Source organism: Plectrocnemia conspersa, unplaced genomic scaffold (genome assembly GCF_051122295.1).
Source record: "Plectrocnemia conspersa isolate PC_06_02 unplaced genomic scaffold, ASM5112229v1 ptg000003l, whole genome shotgun sequence".
NCBI classification, from domain to species: Eukaryota; Metazoa; Arthropoda; class Insecta; order Trichoptera; family Polycentropodidae; genus Plectrocnemia; species Plectrocnemia conspersa.
Window position 1 is genome coordinate 12,095,475 of NW_028277167.1, and position 20,263 is coordinate 12,115,737.

General features: G+C 31.0%; 1 protein-coding gene and 1 long non-coding RNA gene across 5 annotated transcripts; one reads left to right on the plus strand and one right to left on the minus strand.

The window, feature by feature from the left end:
* Positions 1-1,435: 1,435 nt before the first annotated feature.
* On the plus strand, positions 1,436-5,025 carry LOC148236615 (pre-rRNA 2'-O-ribose RNA methyltransferase FTSJ3). Its single transcript, XM_088183632.1, has 9 exons — positions 1,436-1,575; positions 1,657-2,414; positions 2,484-2,633; positions 2,948-3,073; positions 3,136-3,297; positions 3,366-3,573; positions 3,643-3,909; positions 3,971-4,631; positions 4,705-5,025. The coding sequence occupies exons 1-9, from the start codon at positions 1,509-1,511 to the stop codon at positions 4,970-4,972; spliced, it is 2,667 nt and encodes an 888-aa protein (XP_088039758.1). The 5' UTR covers positions 1,436-1,508; the 3' UTR covers positions 4,973-5,025.
* A 10,800-nt stretch (positions 5,026-15,825) lies between these two features.
* Positions 15,826-19,151, minus strand: LOC148236616 (uncharacterized). Of its 4 annotated transcripts, XR_015809132.1 has the most exons (4): positions 17,968-19,151; positions 17,822-17,901; positions 17,624-17,747; positions 15,826-17,510 (listed from the first exon to the last, which is right to left on the minus strand). It is a non-coding gene; the product is annotated as an uncharacterized LOC148236616 (long non-coding RNA). The 4 variants fall into 4 exon arrangements; XR_015809134.1 differs by having other exon boundaries at positions 15,826-17,759; XR_015809133.1 differs by having other exon boundaries at positions 15,826-17,759; positions 17,822-19,151.
* Positions 19,152-20,263: the final 1,112 nt, after the last annotated feature.

A 20,263-nucleotide genomic window follows, 5' to 3' on the forward strand; every position in this document is an offset into this window, starting at 1 on the left:
TCTGTAGAAAGGATGGACTCATAGGGTCCCAATATATCAATAGGCTTGTGCGAGTATTAGCGCTCGCGTGGTGCTAGAACTTAAGCTGACACCCAGCAGTAGTCTCACATCTGGTTGTATTAGTTGAGGCTTGTAACTAGTACTCGCATGATCGCAGGCAGTGAGTGACGTAAAGGACTGCACGTAGTCTCTTGCTCTAAAATATGGTCATCTGTGAAATTTTTGTTCATTTATTAATGCTGCGAGAACCAAAAAATGTTATTTCAGAAATTTTTGAAGCAACAAAAATTTTCTAGATTACCATATTTTTAGATCTTGGGGCACTAAATACCCTCGAGTCAGCTCTGTGTAACACTATAGGATGGGGGCAATTGCCCATATGCTAGTTAGACCCGCTAGTGCTTAAAACGCAGATTCATAGCGATTTATTTATTGTATATATTGTACGGCCATATTTTAACTGTTGTAACTTAAAATAATTTATTTATATTACTGAGCAAATGATATACAGTCATACATCTATATGCACGATAGATAGGTTCCGCAAAATTTCTCGTAAATAAAATTCGCATAAATCGAGGCATAGAACACATACAAAAATACAAATCCGCGTAAATCGAGATTTAGAACTATATATGTATATGAGATAGGTTACAAAAAAGTTGCGTAAAGCGAATTATGTACATTGACGTACATATATGTATATCAATATAAAAAATGCCTGTGCGGTAAAAATATTGTTTGTTAAAACTTTACAATAACAATATGTACTTGAAAATTTTATATAATATGTTTTAAAACATTTTTTTATAATATGTTCATAACTTAATACAGGATAACAATTTTAATATTCCTCTCTGTCGCTGCCTTATGATAATCTCACCTGTTGTTTCTTAAAGTTGGTTTAAAATCATTTTTATCAGAGTCATATTTATCAGCAGATTTTTCTTTAAATAATTTGCTATACATTTTTGCGTTTTATTTTTATTTAAATCCTTATAAAGTTTTAATACTGCCTGCAAATATTTTTTAATTCTCGCTGAAATTTAGCAGCATTTTTGATCGTGTTAAAGTTAAACCGTGTAAATTATGTACCTTGTAAATCGAGGTATGGTTGTATATTATTAATTTTATTTTGCTCTATTTTATTCTTGTTGCGCACTTTTCGCTGATAAAAAAAATGTAAAAACCTTCAACGGCATTTAATTTATAAATTATTAAATATGTCAGTTTACGGACTCTGTATTAATGGCATTAAGAAAATAATTTAAAAATACACGTCTCTTTTATTTAGTAATTGAATATAATATTTGAAATATAATATTTTAAAGTCAACTATCATTTTTATTCGTATTAAAAAGTATTTTTTAACATTTTTATAAATGTTACGACCATATTTGTTGTCCATTGCATTCGCAGCAAACTTCGCTGTTTTACACTTACGTTGGCAGTGCCGGCTGTCTGAATGTTGTGACCTAACCTCCAGTTCACGTGTTTTTGTTGCCAAAATGGGCAAGAAGAGTAAAATCGGAAAACAGCGGAAGGATAAATACTATCAATTAGCCAAAGAGACAGGTAACGATTTATTTCATTCATATTTATATTGCTTATAAACATAGAAAATGCTTCAAAATTGTTTTCGCTCTCACAACACAGGTTTTAGGTCTCGCGCTGCTTTCAAATTAATACAGTTGAACAGAAAGTTTGGATTTTTACAAAATTCAAGAGTATGCATCGATCTTTGCGCAGCGCCTGGAGGATGGATGCAAGTGGCACAGCAAAACATGCCTTTATCGAGCATCGTTGTCGGTGTGGATTTGTTTCCGATCAGACCGGTACCGGGATGCATAGGCTTGATAGAAGATATCACCACGGACAAATGCAAGAGTTCCATATCTAAGGAATTAAAGACGTGGAAGGCGGACGTCGTTTTAAACGATGGCGCTCCCAACGTCGGAACCAATTGGATCCACGATGCTTACCAACAGACGTGTTTGACGCTAAGCGCTTTGAAGTTAGCTACCAGCTTTTTAAGATCGGGCGGTTGGTTTGTCACCAAGTTGTTCAGATCTAAGGATTACCATGCATTGATTTGGGTCCTAAAACAGTTGTTTAAAAAGGTTCACGCGACTAAACCGCAAGCGTCCAGAAACGAATCGGCCGAGATATTCGTCGTTTGCCAATACTACATAGCGCCCGATAAAATAGATCCTAAATTTTTGGATCCTAAGTATGTATTCGAAGAGTTAGATATTGAACCGAAAAACAAGATTAATATGATGCATCCGGAGAAGCAGAAGAAGGCTAAAGCTATAGGTTACCCGGAAAACGATTACACTTTGCATCATGCGATATCGATATTAGACATCCTCGACAAAGAAAACGTTATCGAAGCACTTCAAGGATGTTCACAAGTATATCTTTTATTATTTGTTATTCAATATAATAATTTTATTTATTCGTATGACTTTATATGTTTATAGATTTTATTGGACGATGAAGAAATATCTAAGGATCCTAAAACAACTCCAGAAATCGTCGAATGTTGTAAAGATATTAAAGTCTTGGGAAGGAAAGATTTGAAGAGTTTAATCAGTTGGTGGAAAGCCATGAAAGATTTAAAAAAGAAACAGGTTCTTATGTTTATTATTAAATAATATATATATGTATATGCCTTGATCTGAAGACTACACTACAGTTTCTACGTTTCTTGAACTAATATCAATTTAATTCCACTCAATTATGAAAATTAGATTTAAAACAAAAAAAAAAAAATAGTATAATATAATTTAACTTCAAAAGTTAATTCTGCTGATCGGAAATGGGTTAAAAGACTCGTTTTCGTAAAATACATTTAATGACTCACCAACTTAACCGCGTATCTGAGCAAATGTGATGTATTCAAATGAATTCTTTATATATTAAAATGAATAAATAATTATTTTAGAATGACGATGAAGTTGGAAGTATAGCCGATGCGGAAACCGGACACGCCGGTGAAAAATTGCTTACTTTAGATGAACAGGAAGACTTGGAAGATGAAGCTATTACGCAACAGATTGCCGATCTTAAGGTTCGAACATCATAATAATTTTGATAATAATAATCATATTAAAATAATCGTCTTGTTTTTAGGAAGAAGAGAGTAGAGAATCGAAGCGTAAATTAAAAAAGACAATGAAGGAAAGAAGGAAGTTGAACGAAAAGATGAATTTAAAAATGGTAATCAAAGGCGACTCAGGTCCTGTTGACGAGTCTGATGAGCTCTTCAAACTTAGACAAATCAAAACCAGCAAAGTATGTATATAAATTTAAAATATAAAAAAAATCTATAGTGGAGCTTATTGAAACGTAAATATTTTTAGGCATTATCTAAAATTACGGATCAAGCTCCTAATTTTGTAGCAGAATCTGACGTGTCTGAAGATGAAGATGCTAAAATTAGAAAGAAGATTGAAAAATACGATCCGGAAACGACTAGATTAGATAGTTCTGGTTTATATTATAAAGATTCCGATAGTGAAATCGAAATGGAATCGGATTCTGATTCTGAGAATGAAAAAGATGGTTTAGGTTAGTTAGACTTGATCTTGATTTATTTTATATCAAATTTGAATGATTATTGATTAATACATTTTTTAGGATTGAGCGATTCGGATGACGATGCAAAGAAAACAACACAGAAGAAACCCAAAAAGAAAGTGAGTTTTTCAGGAGTGAGCGATGATGCTGAAGAAAAGGCTAAAGCTTCCCATCCGTTGTTAGTCGATCTTGATACTAGAGATGCCAAGACTAAAAAAATTCAAAAGGCCGAACTTTGGTTTCAAAAAGATGCATTTCAAAATCTCGAACAAGATGAAGATGAAGAAATGGAGATTGACAGATTAGCCGAGATTTATAAAAAGAAAGGTACGAATATATTTTGTATGACAAACAATTGGTTTTTATTAATGTTTTTCAAAAATTACAGGTGGGACTATATTAGGCGAAGAAACCGAAGATTTTACTGCAATTAAAAAGAAAAAGAACTATGTTAGTTTTCCTAAAGATAATTTCGAAGAATCAGATTCTGATACTGAAGTACCTAAAATAATTAAAAGCGATGAAAAATTGGACAACGATGACTATGACGATTCATCATCGGACAGCGACTATGATATTGAAAGACCCAATAAACATCGTTCTCAAAAAGGTGCCGGTAAAGCAGCTGTCGAGAACGGTGAACCTGTAAAACAGGATGATGAATTAAAACGTCTTAAAAGGTTGGTAAAAATGGACGAAGAAGGTTTAGCACTCGGTACTTTGATGGTATCGTCTCGTAAAAGAAAACGAGACTTAGTCGATGCCGCGTGGAATCGTTACACTTTCAACGACACTAATTTGCCAGATTGGTTTGCCGATGATGAGAAAAAGCACATGAAAAAGGATATACCGGTTCCTCAGGAATTAGTAAATGAATATAAGAATAATTTGAAGGATATGAATGTGCGTTCAATCAAAAAAGTCATGGAAGCTAAAGCGAGAAAGAAGAAGCGTGCCGTCAAAAAGATGGACAAGGCCAAGAAGAAGGTAGAAGCTTTGATGGATAATGTCGATGTTGATGATAGAGAAAAAGCAAAACAAATCAAACAGTATGTTTATTATTTTATTATTGATTTTATTTTGATCATAAAGTATTTATTTACTTCATAATTTTCTTTATAGGTTATATAAAAAGGCTAAAGCGAATCCTAAAAAAGAAATTTCATACGTCGTGGCTAAGAAGCACACTACAGCAAAGAGGATGAAGCGACCTTCGGGTATCAAAGGACCTTATAAAGTGGTCGACGCGAGGATGAAGAAGGATATGAGAGCAGTGAGAGCTAAAGAGAAGACTGTGGGAAGAAAGAAGGGATCAGCTAAGGGTATCAACAAAAATAGCAGATACAACAAAAATAAAAAATCTAAAAAACCAGGAAGACCAGGAAGATGAATAAATTGATTTTATCCTTGTTTTATGAAATAATAAAAATATTCATATACATATGTAAATATTTTTAATTATTAAACCATTATTAAAAAAAACAATTTTCAATATAAATAAAGTTAATCTCTTAAAAAAGTAGGATTTGCTGAAATACTAACGTCATCAAATTGTGGTGAACTTGTACATACATATGACTAAGGTGTCCAGATGTCCTCCTTTGGTGAGTTGTCATTGAACAATCATTTCAAAAAGACCTCTTTTTGAGCTCAATGAAGAAAAAATTCCGAAATGACATTTTTTAAGCTTACGCAAAATCAACACAGACGAGCCTGTATTAGTCGTCAGTGTCCACTTCGAGGGCAAAAGCATGCATTTTCTGGTTTAATTTAAGGGGCGTTAAATGACTCCCTGTTTGGAATCCAAGTCAAAAGTAATAAAATAATGCCGTCGCAGTGAAAATGTTCGGTTATCTAACGTTCATATTAAGACTTGTTACAACAATATTACGATTTATAATAACAGAATGAAGCATATCTAAACCGAATTTTGATTAATAGGATAGCGCAAAATTCGATTATCCCTTCTCAGAAGTCAAAAGCAATGAAATCGTGTCAGCACTGCAAACGGTAGTAATATTGGTAAGGATAGCTTATCTTATCCTGAAGGATAATCATATTTTTAAAACACAGTGTAATATCGAAGTGCAGACGGACTATAGAGCAATATACGAGACGAGACGTCCGTCTGTATTTCTTCTTCCGTTTATTTAACCATGAGAGATGAGTTGGCTTAATTTGTATTTTCTAGATGATCTAATTAAAGCTCTAAAACTATAATTAGTTTTAGTTCGATTGACAAATTTCTTCCAGTTAGGCTGTTACTTTAAAATTTAATTTGACTATTGATGATTTAAAGTTTAAATCATCAATAGTCACCCAAGCTTATAAACGTCTTGAAGATTCCCAGACGCAAAATGAATAAAAATTTCGAGCTACATATACGAACAAACCTCGTTAATTTGTTCCAGTAAAAAGTATTTTTATTAAAAGAAGATTCATTAAAATAAATTTCTAAATGAAACATTAAAAAAATGTGCGACCATTTTTAAAATTTTTTCAAAAATAAATGGCAGTTTTACAAGTAACAAAACGCAATTGCTCACATAGTGGAACGCATTTATAAAATAAACTTTATTTACCAATTACGAAATCAGTTTTAATGAATAAGTTGAGAACAATAAATGAAACGTCTTCACCCTTGCACCACTTCACTAATCAAACAGAAAATATACGAAAACATATTTTTTAACTTGAACATAAAAATATCACTTTGAGACAAATGTTGTACAATAGTAAAAAGCGTACTATTTCGTTTTTTATTTTGAAAAAAATATGTATTTAACGAAAACATCATTTCACAGATAATGCAGACAAAGATGGTTCGTTTTATTCTCAACGTTCGCAGCATTTCACGACATTAAAAAGCAAGTAATATATCGAGTAGAAATTCCGCTATTTTAATTATAAAATGAAATATTTTTAAACCGTACCAGCGTTTCGTTTTCAAATATTTTACAGGAGCTGTGTTCCGGGTAGTTCCGGCTTATTTACGAAATGTTGCGTTTTTTATTTGTATCTAACGTTGGAGACCAATTAATTTTTAGACTTTTCATTAATTGATTGACAATATAATTGAATATTCGCATAAATATTCAATGATATTTAATGATGTTTTATAACCAAAATTCTCAAAAAATATTTTTTTGATGAAAATTCTTCATAACCGGTGATTTATTACCATTGTTCAAAATATCGCAATAATGTCACTCTTAACACTTGGCAAAATATATTTAATATTTATCATATAATAAATCAATTTTGACAAGGATATTGTTATATTATAAATATATCAGTTGTTAAGTTTATTATTTTTATATTGTATTTTTTATTTTTCATCGGCTAGTAGCTTGTATTTCAATTATTTTTCAGTACAATTTATAATAATCTTACTTACACCCGAAAAGGTTGTTTTACAAGAACTTTGATAATCAAATTCTTCGCAATTGATACCCATCGTCTAATATTATACATATACCTCATTTTAGTGCCCTCGATGTTATATTTAAGTTTTAAATTATATGGTTTCACAATATGAGCATGTTACAAAATCTCTAAGTTTGCACAGTCAAGTTCAGTTATCAAATATAAAGGCAAAGTAATAACCATGACCGGAAGGAGTAGCGACCCCCAGTCAGGGGCGGCTCTTGGTGGGGTCGGGGTCGGGTCAAGGCTCCTCAAATTGCCCGACGAAACCCTATATGTCAGGGATGTTTTTGAACCCAAAAACCTCTTATCAACCGCACCCAACATCCATAATTGAAATAAAACTTTGCGGTTATGTATATTATACATATATTAACCAGAACATTTCCTTTATGCGTTTATATTTATATTGGTGCGGTTTTAATTCATAATTAGTGGGTGGTATACTACGTGATTAATGTAACGTATTCATTAACGCAACATAAAATTGTTGCTATATATAATGACGAAAATCTGAGATCCTATCGTGACATCAATATTTACAAAAAGGCCTTCGGCAATAATATTGAAACGGTTCCTTTTATTATAACTTGTGGAAGTTTATAACTCGCTTAAGCATGCATGGTTTTCGATATTTTTTATTATCTAAAAAATATATCCAATAATTAGTACAGTAAATAAATTTATAAATAAATAAATAAAAATATTCCTATTTCTTAAATTCAACTTACATGCAATATTTTTATAGCTATATATACTTGAAATAGTGGTCCACACATTTATTTACATTCACAAATTTTACGGTTACATTTTTTAAGGACAATTTAGATGAGCTGTCACGGCCAACAGTCACGACAGCTCAGGTAGGAGATCGCGTGCACCGATGTTAATGCTAGATTTGTCCATAAATTTGTTTAGGTTCCCATTGTTAATAAGTTTGAGAAGCAATCTTCTAGTAGCAATAATTTAATTTGTAATATCAAAAGATTCCTTTGGGGTCCATTCTCGCTAACTCGTATCCAACTATAATTAAAACCAAATCGATTCCTAAAATCGTACATCCACAAACCAGTAACTCATATTAGCTCGGTTAGGCCGATGTCGGTGGTCCTATCAATTAATATGCGTCGCCGGTTCCATCGTGTGTGTTTTGTTTGGTTTGGCCCACATTTCGGGGAAGCTCGGGAGGGGAAAACCGAGCGCTATTTGCCGACCTCCTAGGAGCGACTGCGGGTCACCCCGGTGTGACTCTTCGACCGCGAGCCAAGGGCAAGGTCGCCTTTTCGCCGTTCGGCGCAGCGGCTGCCAACCGATGCGCGCGGTCGAAGTTTTTATTTTGTTCTATTTGGCGCGTAACAGGTACGAATGGACTGGTGATACTGATCTGCCCTATATATTAGGTTTCATCGCTAGACTGAGTTTTTTCCCATTCGCGTCGTCGCTGACCTCTTGGCAGACACTCGTTCGCCTTGATAACAAAACGAAGAGGTGTGGAGATCGTATCCTTTATTTGGACGCCTTTGGGTATCCTCTGGGTATCATCTAAAGATTATCGTCATTTTAGAATCTGAAAATAAACAATCGAGAATATATTATACAAATAAATAAAATGCACATTCCAGATTGTTATTTTAAATTTTTTATATACATATATAGTATATTCTTAATTATCCGAGCTAATGCTGAGGAGGAAGGGCACAAATAATTGTAAAACAAATCTTATTTGGTTTAAAAATATGTATATTATACAGTATGATCCAATCAACGCGTGTTAATAGTGTCAAATGTTAGTTTGCAACAACACATTTACGAAATGGGTCACTAAATAACTGCTCAACGCGTTAAAATGGTTCAATTGTTCCATAAAAATAACAAATCTGTACGAACTGTGTGTCGAAATTTACGGGAAGATTTAAAAAAAAATTTCAAGCACTGTAATTTCGGATATAAGAAATTCGACTTAGTCGCTGTATAAATTATTTAATAAAAATATATTTGTGAGTATGATTAAACTTCTCCGGTTGTCTAGGTTAATATAGCGTAACGTTTCGCCTTTACCCTCATACCCATTAATTGATTTTTCTTTATCTCGAAAACCTTGTTCGGCAACGTTATCATTGAACGGTCATTGATGTCTATAACTACATTGAACAAACATTCAGCAATTACTTAATAATTGATTAATAATGTATAGTATTATGTCAAGATAATGATCATTAGATATTATTGTAACTGTAGATAATTAAAAATATAAGTATCCAAGTAATGTTTGTGATCTAAATTATATAATGTGCAAGAGACCATTAAATATATGTTATTGATTTATTCCCGTTTTAAGTACGCTAAGATGTGCTGTTGAAATCGTGAAATAGACCGTTTTTTAAAATAATATGTCTCTTACTGAGCACTAATTGACCAGAAGGGAAAAACAAAAAGCGGGTGATTCATGGCAATTTGTACAATCAATATTCGACATTCAAAGAGACAGAAAACAGACTAGAAGATCGATCAAAATGTTCGCCTTTTACTAATTTTTATTCTATATAACAAAGGGCTTGCTGCCGCATTAATAAGAAAAAATATAATTTTAGCATATAGCTAATTAGCCCGAATCTCTAGAATCGGTGACTAAAACAAGATTAAAAATAAATAAGAGTATAACATTTAAAGTCATTTATTTTTGTAGCTGTAGAACCATAGTTAAGAAAATATTTATAAGTAGTCGAAAACTTTAAATTTGAAAATATATATTTATTTATATTTGACTTTTTAAATGGATTTTATATTTTTCCTTAATTTATTTATTGGTCATAGTGTATATTTTTAATATCCCAAAATAGTTATAGACCATCGACTCGTACATTTTTGTTTTTATTTACCTGTATATATAATCTTGTAATTAACGTTTATATATATGTACATAATACATATACATATATAAAAAGACGTTTAGCCGAAGGCTTAACCGATATCGGCCTCCCTCCGACCTGACCTGCCTAACTACGTTATACGTAAACTACCTATATCTATGTCGCCTTTTAACATCGGTTTCAAATTGACTTATTACGTGTCACACTTGTGGGGTAGAAACCACCCCTCACAGTACAGATTTTCGTGTCTAAAAATATACATGAAAGCAATAAAGATATTCTTTGAAATTTAACGCGTTTAATTGTAATGGTAACGATAAAAAATGCACTATCAATTAGGCATCATAGCGAAAAATACTGAGGGGGAAATGACTAAATAATGTGGAATAGGTTTGGAGAAGGATCAAATAGCCTAGGGTCTAGTAAAGAACAAAATTAAATATGATTTGTATCCCATAGTAACACGATAGCATTGTTTTAAAATGTATATAGTAAAATGTCCCTAATCATAAAATATGATAATCCGAAAAATAGTAAATAATAGTTTTGTTGATTCCAGAATAATTTTAAAATTAATAATTGAGTAAAACACATATAATTACTGAATAAAAAAAGTTGTGTTAGAACTTCATAAAATCAAGAACCTATTATTCATGTTATTTTTAATTATTTTAGTAAACATAATGTCTTTACTCTTTAGTACAAAAAAACGAAAGTTTTTAGTATTTTAATTCAAATGACATTAGCTGAAATACATATATATTTTTATAAAAGATATTAACATAAATTCTATTCCATGCTAAAGAAACATACACAAAATAGCTTGAGAAGTCACAAAAACATTTATTTTATGAAGTTTTTAAAAATGATGTAGTCTAACTTATTTAAATTTTGATATAATTAGCGAAATTAATATAAATTTAAAATATCAGGTTGTCTCATAAGTTTTTGCATTTTTTTTTTACATTCGCAAAATGTATAAGTTTTTATAAATTTAGGATAATTTCACTATTCTTTCGGTGTTTGTTAATAGTAGTCGTGTCAATGATGCTATTTAACCCTTTGGCTACCGAAATCCGATATATCGGCTTTCGCTACACTAGCGAGAACTGCCGGATCCGACGGCTCCGAAATCGTAGTATCCAATACATTTTCAACCGTCTGTAGGGTAATTGCTTCAGGGGTTTATAACATTTTTTCAAATAGATGTTATAAATATATTATAATCATTATTTTTATACATACACACACACACATATATATATATATATATATATATATATATATATATATATATATATATATATATATATATATATATATATATATGTATATATATATATATATATATATATATATATATGTATATATATATATATATATATATATATATATATATATATATATATATATATATGTATATATATATATATATATATATGTATATATATATATATATATATATGTATATATATATATATATATGTATATATATATATATATATATATGTATATATATATATATATATATATGTATATATATATATATATATATATATATATATATATATATATATTTATGTATATATATATAAATATATACATATACATATATATATACATATATAATATCATATTTTATTAATTTACGAAAAGTTTTATTTACATTTTAAAAATAAATAACATATTATATACCATTGTTATTGATTCCTGGTCGGAGTTCGGCCGCTCAGATCTCGTATTTTTTAATACGTCATGCGATAATGACTCTTATTACAGCGCAAATAAGAACTAAAATAACACACAATCGCATATTCATCATTAATTAGGTCAAGTTCACTGCAGACAGCGTCGCACGCCGCGACAGCATGTTTACAAACTAAAATACACATTTTGACTTTTTAATTATTTAATAAAAAGTCCCGGCAGTTCTGGAACATTTTTCCAAAAATGCCCGGCATCCAAAGGGTTAATAAGGGGATATTTTTATTTCGATATTTTCAACCCTAAATAAACAATGGCAGTGGAGATAAAATAATCTCAGATAAGATATATTATGCTTTATGAGTTTCAACTCGGTCATAATGTGACAATATCAGTTAAAAACATATGTAATGTAATGAATGGGCAGCGATGCATTATTATAAATAACAGTCAGCAAGACTGGCCATAAAATAGATTTTGCAAATTTCAGCTAATCTCAGAAATTATTTTAAATTTAGAAACATTGTTATACAAATTAAATAATACAGCTGCTACAGGAAACGACGATCTTTCGTTAATTCTATGCTTGGCTAATACGCAACAGAAGCGATTTAAATATAGCTCATTTGTTTGCATACTTATGTATAAAGAAATATTAACGTGAATAATATTTTTAGCTTCTGCGTTCATAAAAGCACTGTGACGTCACACGACCCCCGCATTGAACGCCGCTGTCCGTCGCGTCACCGCTGGCGCAGATATGCGAACGCCCTTGAACGTCAACCGGTGTGACGTCACGATAACGGTCCCATTCAATTACATCACACAAACACACCTCACACACACAATTACCTGCAACGGTACTGCATCTCGAAAAATTCAGTTTCAGGCGATGATGCTGCATCAAGTACGTAGATATTTTTTAAATTTACAAATGATAAAATTAAATATGTTAGACAAATTGAGTTAAAAAATAGTCGTAGGCAAAATTTTTGAATGAATGTAGATTAACTTGTTTCTTCGTTTGTTTGTATTGTTTATTTTTAAATTAACCACATTTCCTGCAATTTTCTTCGATTAGATTTTTTCATTTGTTCCGCCAATTTTTTTTATAATATGACAACCCTGGCTTTTGGCCTTAAATATGAGTAGGGCCATCTTTTATCGGACCTTTTTCACTCGATGTTGCCAGTGCTGAAAAACAAATAAATTAAGACGCATTAAAAAACAATCGAATAAATACGATTTAATTTGAGCGAATGATGATCAATATAAACAAATTCAAGGTTAGCACATAGCAGTGCGCGCTCAAGGTTTATCATCGTATAATTCGATAAATATTTAATTAATCGCTGACACATGTGAGCCGATAAAATACGTTTCATTATCCGAAATATGAAGCGTTTTGACTAAAATTATTTGACCCTTGATTGATGTTGGGTGATTATGGAATTTGATGCGTAGTTGTCTGGAAAAAATATCGGAAAATGTTGTCATATATACAAAAATATTGCGTAAAAAGATTTTCGATTAGATTTTTTAATACTATTTTTCTAAGTAAATATTTATTTATGTTTATACAGAATAATTCCGATGTCCAATGCATTATATTCCAATAATTGCTACGACTTTGACTAATTCATAATGATATTATTGTTTTTTACAATTTGCAGTCAATCATTTTTACATATTTTTACATGTATACTGATTGTACATTACCGTAGCGCGTGATTTTTTTGCACCTTAGCGGAGGGTGAAAATGATTTCTATGGATTTTTTTATCTCTTTTTTTTAATATTAAATGCAACTACAAAATTAATACGCAACAACGCTTGCTATATATAGTTCTTTTTTAAGTAAACATCAAGATCAATATAACAATAAAAATTAATTGAGAGGTTTTTAAAAAAACTTACGGGGAAATTAATAATTTATTAATTAATTAAAAATCAATACATTCTATTAATAATATTTATCTTACTCTTCTTCATCCGGTGCTTCTTCAATGAAGGTTGGCGAGCGTCATGGTCACTTTCACTTTCGATTCTGCGATTCAAAACAAGGATGTCGTGCTTCTTTAATATACTAGTCTCTCAAGTTTTTGAGTTACGACATCCTTACTCTAACTAGGGCTGCATTTCCAGCGGATAATAAGTTGTAGTATTTTGTAATTTTTATTTTTCATCACATGATCGAAGTATTCAAGCTACCTTATTATTATAAGAGTTTCCTCTGTCTATAATGATAACGATGAAAGGTTTTATTAGAAAGTATTTTTATTGTTAAATACAAATATGGGATAATGAACGCTGCATAGTTATATATTAAGACGAAATTATATCTTCTTTGTTATGGGCAGTATTAACATATACTAGTTCTATACTGTCCGCCAAGACACTGGTAATATCGATCTTTACTTGAAAATTATTTTATGTCGTGTCAATAAGCTTATCAATAAAACATAGAAGATGAACCTTCCGCGATACACTTTGAACTTGGTAGCTGCGAAGAGCCACTGAGATTGAACAAAGACTTCAGAACCTCTTCGAAACCTTCACAATAGGATTCATCAACGAGACCCAAAATAATAAAAATTGATGTAAAAACTGCTCTTTCGGCCTTCTATAAGGTGCTATATTGTGCATTTGATCAGTACTTTACTCGAGGGCGCCCTTAAGTGCTTGATGTGACATCCCAGATGGTTTTCTGCTGAGATCATTTTATTGCTAAAAAGAAAGCACGCCATCCATAAATTATGAATGAAATTGGAATTGAAATACTGAGGTGGTTCTGTTTGTATCATTTAATTTTAATATTTTATAATTTCTTTTTTTTCTATGTATTATTTTTGAACTTACGTGTATTATATTTTTGTCGCAATGAGCAAAAGCAATACTACGTATTGCTTTTGCTCATTGCGACACGTTGGGGTAACCTGTTGTCTCACGATGGTCCTAATTTAATTTAAATAAATGCAAAATTGAATCAATGAGCTTGATCGAGCTTCATAGCTAATTTATAACAATAGCATAAAGCTCTAGTTTTGTTTGCAAGTAAGCTTCTTTATTAATTTTATTCAGTTAAGAAATGCTACATGATATGTTAAATATTTGCGTGATAGTAGTAATACAATGCATATAATCGCTTCGACATAGCTTGTTACTTCACAAGAAGAGCGTGTAGAATCTTACAAATTATGTGAGATTTAGCGAGCAATGTTATCATCAATCGACGGCGGAGATTCTCTCAAATTGAATCTTTAATGGGCTTATCGCAGTTTTTACAATGCGAATGGTACGGTTTAATCAAAACGACCTCGCCCGTTAGCGACGGCCATTATGCGGAAGTTTCTCAGCATCAATTGATTTATACTAATGTGCACGTATGTATTTAAAAAATCTTTTTCTGTATGCATTATTAATTAAACGATTGTTTGCATAGTTTTGGACGGTTCGTTAGCGACCTTGCAGTCTGTATTTGCAGCTTCATTGGAAAAAGGAAAAGTGCCGCTATGAGTACTACAATTTTATTTCTAATACTTCCTTGTTACTACTGTTGCAGTTTAGAGCTAAACTTTAATATAATTTTCGAAGGCTTTGGCCATGTATACTAATTAGTTATTAGGCATTTGAGTTACAATGTATTATATTTATGAGGATTTTTTTATTTAATTTGATTAAGACCAATTCAATAATTGCGTTTAAAATCGTTCCTCGTAATCAATCGAAATACGCAGTTTTCAACATATTATCGTTGCTATATCTAAAATGGTAATGGCTTTCGCTAATAATACGCGAAGGTCAATTTTGGGTGAGTCAGGACGTTGCTTGCGAAGGTGATTCGAATGAATTGTGTTCATATGCAAATATGTGTGTTATATAATTAAGAGAACCAAAATGAACGTTGTTTTGCATCCATCCATTTATTGACGTCGCAGACACTTCTCAAACAACAATGGTAACACGTACAATAGGAAGACATAGAGCGCTATTATTGCACGGCGTGGGGTCATACGGATTGAGCGATTTGACCCAAGCAATAATTTGTCAAGCGCTGATTTGATACATCAATTGAGTCGCTGATAGCAATATTGGTGTTATAAAATGTAGATTTTAAGACAATTAAGATATTTAAGTACAAAAACAGATATTAGGATTAGTCGATGAAACAATTTTCTCTTATGAAAAGAAAAAAAGGATTTTAAAATTTGGTGTGACTTCGCAGCCAGTAAGACGCAGGTGGAAACGAATGAGAATTTTATTATATTATATTACATATTGCGACAGACTATGTTTTTTCCGAACAGTGGTAGAGAAGCTGGCGCAGGGATGATGTCCGTGGAAGATCCTCAGAGGTATTGTAGTGGCGTGGCAGCGACTTCTCGATTGCGATGCTCGTATGGTGGAGTCCCTCTCAAGATGTGAGCGCCCATGACAGTATGTTGTCCGCGGAAGGGCGCGCGTCTGTTAGTCTCTTCGAGTGTCTGCCGGAGTCTGCCAGGTGACTGCCCTTTTCTCATGGCTAGCCTCCATGGCTGCAAAGCTTGCTGATCAAAAAGTATGTAATAATAAATTAAGCATTTTCCTGCAACAAAAAAAAAATGTTTTGCAGCATAAATCGATATATTTGATTTATGCTGCAAAATATTTTTTTTATAGCTTCAGCGACAATGACAATGAATCTTATATATAATTGTTCTAAGCCGCTTCCGGACGCGCACAACTTTAAATGAAACATTCTCCGTTCAATCGTCTACTCTGTAAATCGTATCGCTTTGTATGAACGGTGTGTAACAATACACGTAAACAAAGGAATTATAATAATAAATCATAATAAAAATAAAAATTGAATTTGCTCCGATTGATTTTCGAGCCGCCGGTAATGCGTTCTGTTGTTTCGACCAATCAAAAATAAGCATTCAAATATTCAAATAGTTTCGACCAATGAAAAATAAGCATTCGAATTCAAATAGACAGTACCGTGACAACGCTTTTATTTAATAATAAAATTTTGCTACGCGACAATAATTTTCATTAATTCGTCATTTGACTGAATATAAATAATCGGATTGCAAATTAACTAGGTGTGTTATAACTATGTTAACTTAAATATATACATAATGTGTTGAGGATTAGAAGAATACATTGATTAAACTAGATAAACAATCTTCGTAATGAAATTTTCAAATTTTGAATTCCCGGCGACAGGCTCCGAGGCCGAAAAGTGAGTTTTTCCTTTTTTAATAATCGGATTGCAACTTAACTAGGTGTGTTATGACTATGAAAATTAAATATATACATAATGTGTATAGGATAAAAAGAATACATTGATTAAATTAGATAAAGAATGATAAAACTATCTTCGTAACGAAATCTTCAATTTTGAATTCCCGTCACCGGGCTCCGAGGCCGAAAAATGAGTTTTTCCTTTTACAATACATAAAAATTATCGTTGTTTCTGATTTAATGCACATATTCGTTAGATTTTACGAATTGCAAATAAATCCTTAGTATGTATGAGGATTGAAAGTTAATGTCGATCAAATCGGCGCTGTCGGAACGCTATATCAGCCAACGGACAGCTTATAAATGTGTAGTTTCTTGGATGTTATCTAATAAACAACATTTTACAATGATTATAAATATGTGTTTGCATACCTGGAATAATCGATAGCCAAAATATCTAAGAGTGGGTTATTTTTAATTCCGATGTGGCAAAATATGTGCAATTTTTGTTCTGTGCCTTTATTCCTCTTTCGGAATAGCCAAATTCAAGATATTCAGTTACATCAAACTTATGTAGTATGATCTTTATAAAAAGATAATACTTGCTGACAGTGACTTCAACATGAGAAGATTCACTCTTTGGTTATATATACCAATTCTACGTTATAGGCATATAGGTCATCAAATTGCTCCATCATTGCTTCTGAAAAGTAATTAAAAAACAATAAGAGTAAACATTAAACACATTATTACTACTAATATAATCCATAAATTAAATTTGAACGACAACCGAAGAACAAAATTAACGGAAATTACTGTAGAGGATTAAACACGTAGATTGACATATCTTCATCTTCTTCAAAATAGTCGCAATATGTCATACATTAATTGTTTGCCATACGTAAATGTTATTAGATCTCTCATTGATTCTGGAAATTGACTGTAAACGATACTATATATGGGTAAAAAGTAACTTTTTGTTTACACTAATATGAGATTTTTCATTATTACTACCATTGTAATATGTTTAATTAACTTTGGCATGTATATCTTAAATTGCCAAATCACTGCTGTTTGTCGTTTAATATTAGATCCTAGAAAGTCAATAGTAATTTTGTTAGAATAACCGTGATATAGTATTCATATAACCAAACACTTACTGGCACTCATAATTTATATTTCGATATAGTCTATAATTCCAATGGTAAATCACTTTGAATCATCTTCAATTGTAACTTAGTAAGAAAAATGCTTTGTTTAATTAACATATTTTACTGTTTATTGAATCGCACTAAGCTGTATCCCGGCGCGCGCTTGACTGATGACAGAACTGTCAAATGTAAGCAACTGAGGGGATATCCCGATACATGATCGGGATATCACCGCGCGCTTAAGAACGAACTACGAAATTGATTTTAACGATTTAAATTGTAAAACGCTTATCAATATATGTTTAAAAATCATCAAATTCTAAAAAAAATATTTTTTAAAATATTTTTAGTTTATACGGTATTTAAAATATAATATAAATAATGTGGATTTTTATTAGCTTCTTTTAACAAAAAAAAATATGTACTTGAATTTTGGCGAACGTTGACAATTTAAATTAATAGTTTTTGAAGAATTTTTAAAATTTCGCTTGAAAAAACATTTTAAAAAAAAGGGGGAAAATTTCAAAATAAGTACTATTCATTACCAACCAACTACTAAACACATAGTGTTGCAAAAATCTCTCTTACTGACCCCTTTGAAAGGAAACTACACAAAATTGTAAAATATTTTATAACTAATTTAATTTTTTTAACTTATTTAAATATTTTTTAAATTATAAAGTTTCAGAATAAATTTTCAAGATTTATTCAAAATATTTTTTTCAACCTTAAAAATATTTTTTATTTTATTATGGATTTTAAATATTCTAAATTTATTATAGATTTTAAATATGTTTAGTTTATTATTAATTTTAAATAATGTAAAAATTTTTTGCACTTATTAATTATTAAAATTAATAATGCTGCGCAGATAAATCATTTACTTTAAAAAATATATAAATATAAATATTTTTTAATAAAAATTGACAAAGGTCTCAAAATTATTATTATTTTTAAAGCGCACTTTTGGTCTAAAGTAACAGATTAAGTGCTTGATATTTTCAGTTTATTATTTCTTTCTAATTGGCTTTTATATTTACACATAAAACATATAAACAACTTTTTTAAATTATAAATCAACTTATGGTGTAACTAAAAAAAGTTCTTATTACTAAGATTTAAATTTATGATAAAATTGTGTTATATGCAATTTATTCATTGGTTCCGTAAGCTTCGCTGTATTGAGATTTCACTGTACAATTCTTAATTTATTATTATCTAGCTAAGTTCTAAACCTATTTATAAATGATATGAAATATTTAGATTTATCATTAAATATAACGATAAAATTTAAAGTTTCAAATATAACGATAAAATTTAACGTTTCAAATCTAATAAATAATATAAGATGTTTTCTTCTGGAAATATTTAGTCAAGTTGTAAACCTATTTTCAAATGAATTGAAAATGTTAGTAGTTTTTTATAGATTAAACCATTTTGTCTATTATTGAAAATCCTAAATAATAATGTCCAATTTGAACCATTAACTTTTTTTTAAATATTTAAAAAAATCAGAACGAAGCAAAAATTATATTTAAAACCCAAAAAGTTGAGGGTCCGGCATACGCACACTCGCTAGCTTTCGGTACCTCACGATAGTGAGGTACCGACAGCTAGTATACAATAGTTGCCAAGAGTATCATTGGCCAGCAGCTTACTTCCGTGTTACATTGTTCATTGCTTTGTTGACAAATTTGAACTTTCACTTTAAACATCTATTTTCACAGGTTGTGTATATGGCTTTAATTCCGCATTGCAACCGACCGATCACTTACAAAATATCAAGGGTGAATTTAAAAACTAATGCACACAGAGGTCTTCACGGTCGCCGGTCGATGGTGCGAATTTATCAATGTGACACGATCGGCCGCCACAATGGCCTCACGCCAAGGACTCGGTGTACTTAACCTTTACATGACAAATTGCTATTTTACAACGTCGTTAGAAGTAACTGTGAAGTAATGTAATAAAAAAGGTATTTCTGCGTAGCATATTAATCGAATATGATATTTTAGCGACAATGACGAGCATTACAGTAAATGCGTGATTGCGATCGATTGTAGAAGAAAATGGGCGTGACCATGTCTTTGAAATCTGAGATTGATGTGGTATCTGATCTTTTTGTGTAGGCCTATATAAGTCGGTGATCCAAATTGACGGTCGCTTTTGAGATATGAGATGAAATGAAACAATTTTACTGGGTATTTGGTATTTTAGAAAATAATTTACTTGGATTTCAAGAAAAGGAACAAGATATGTTATTATATTAATTAATATGTTTATTTGTCTATATACACATACATAA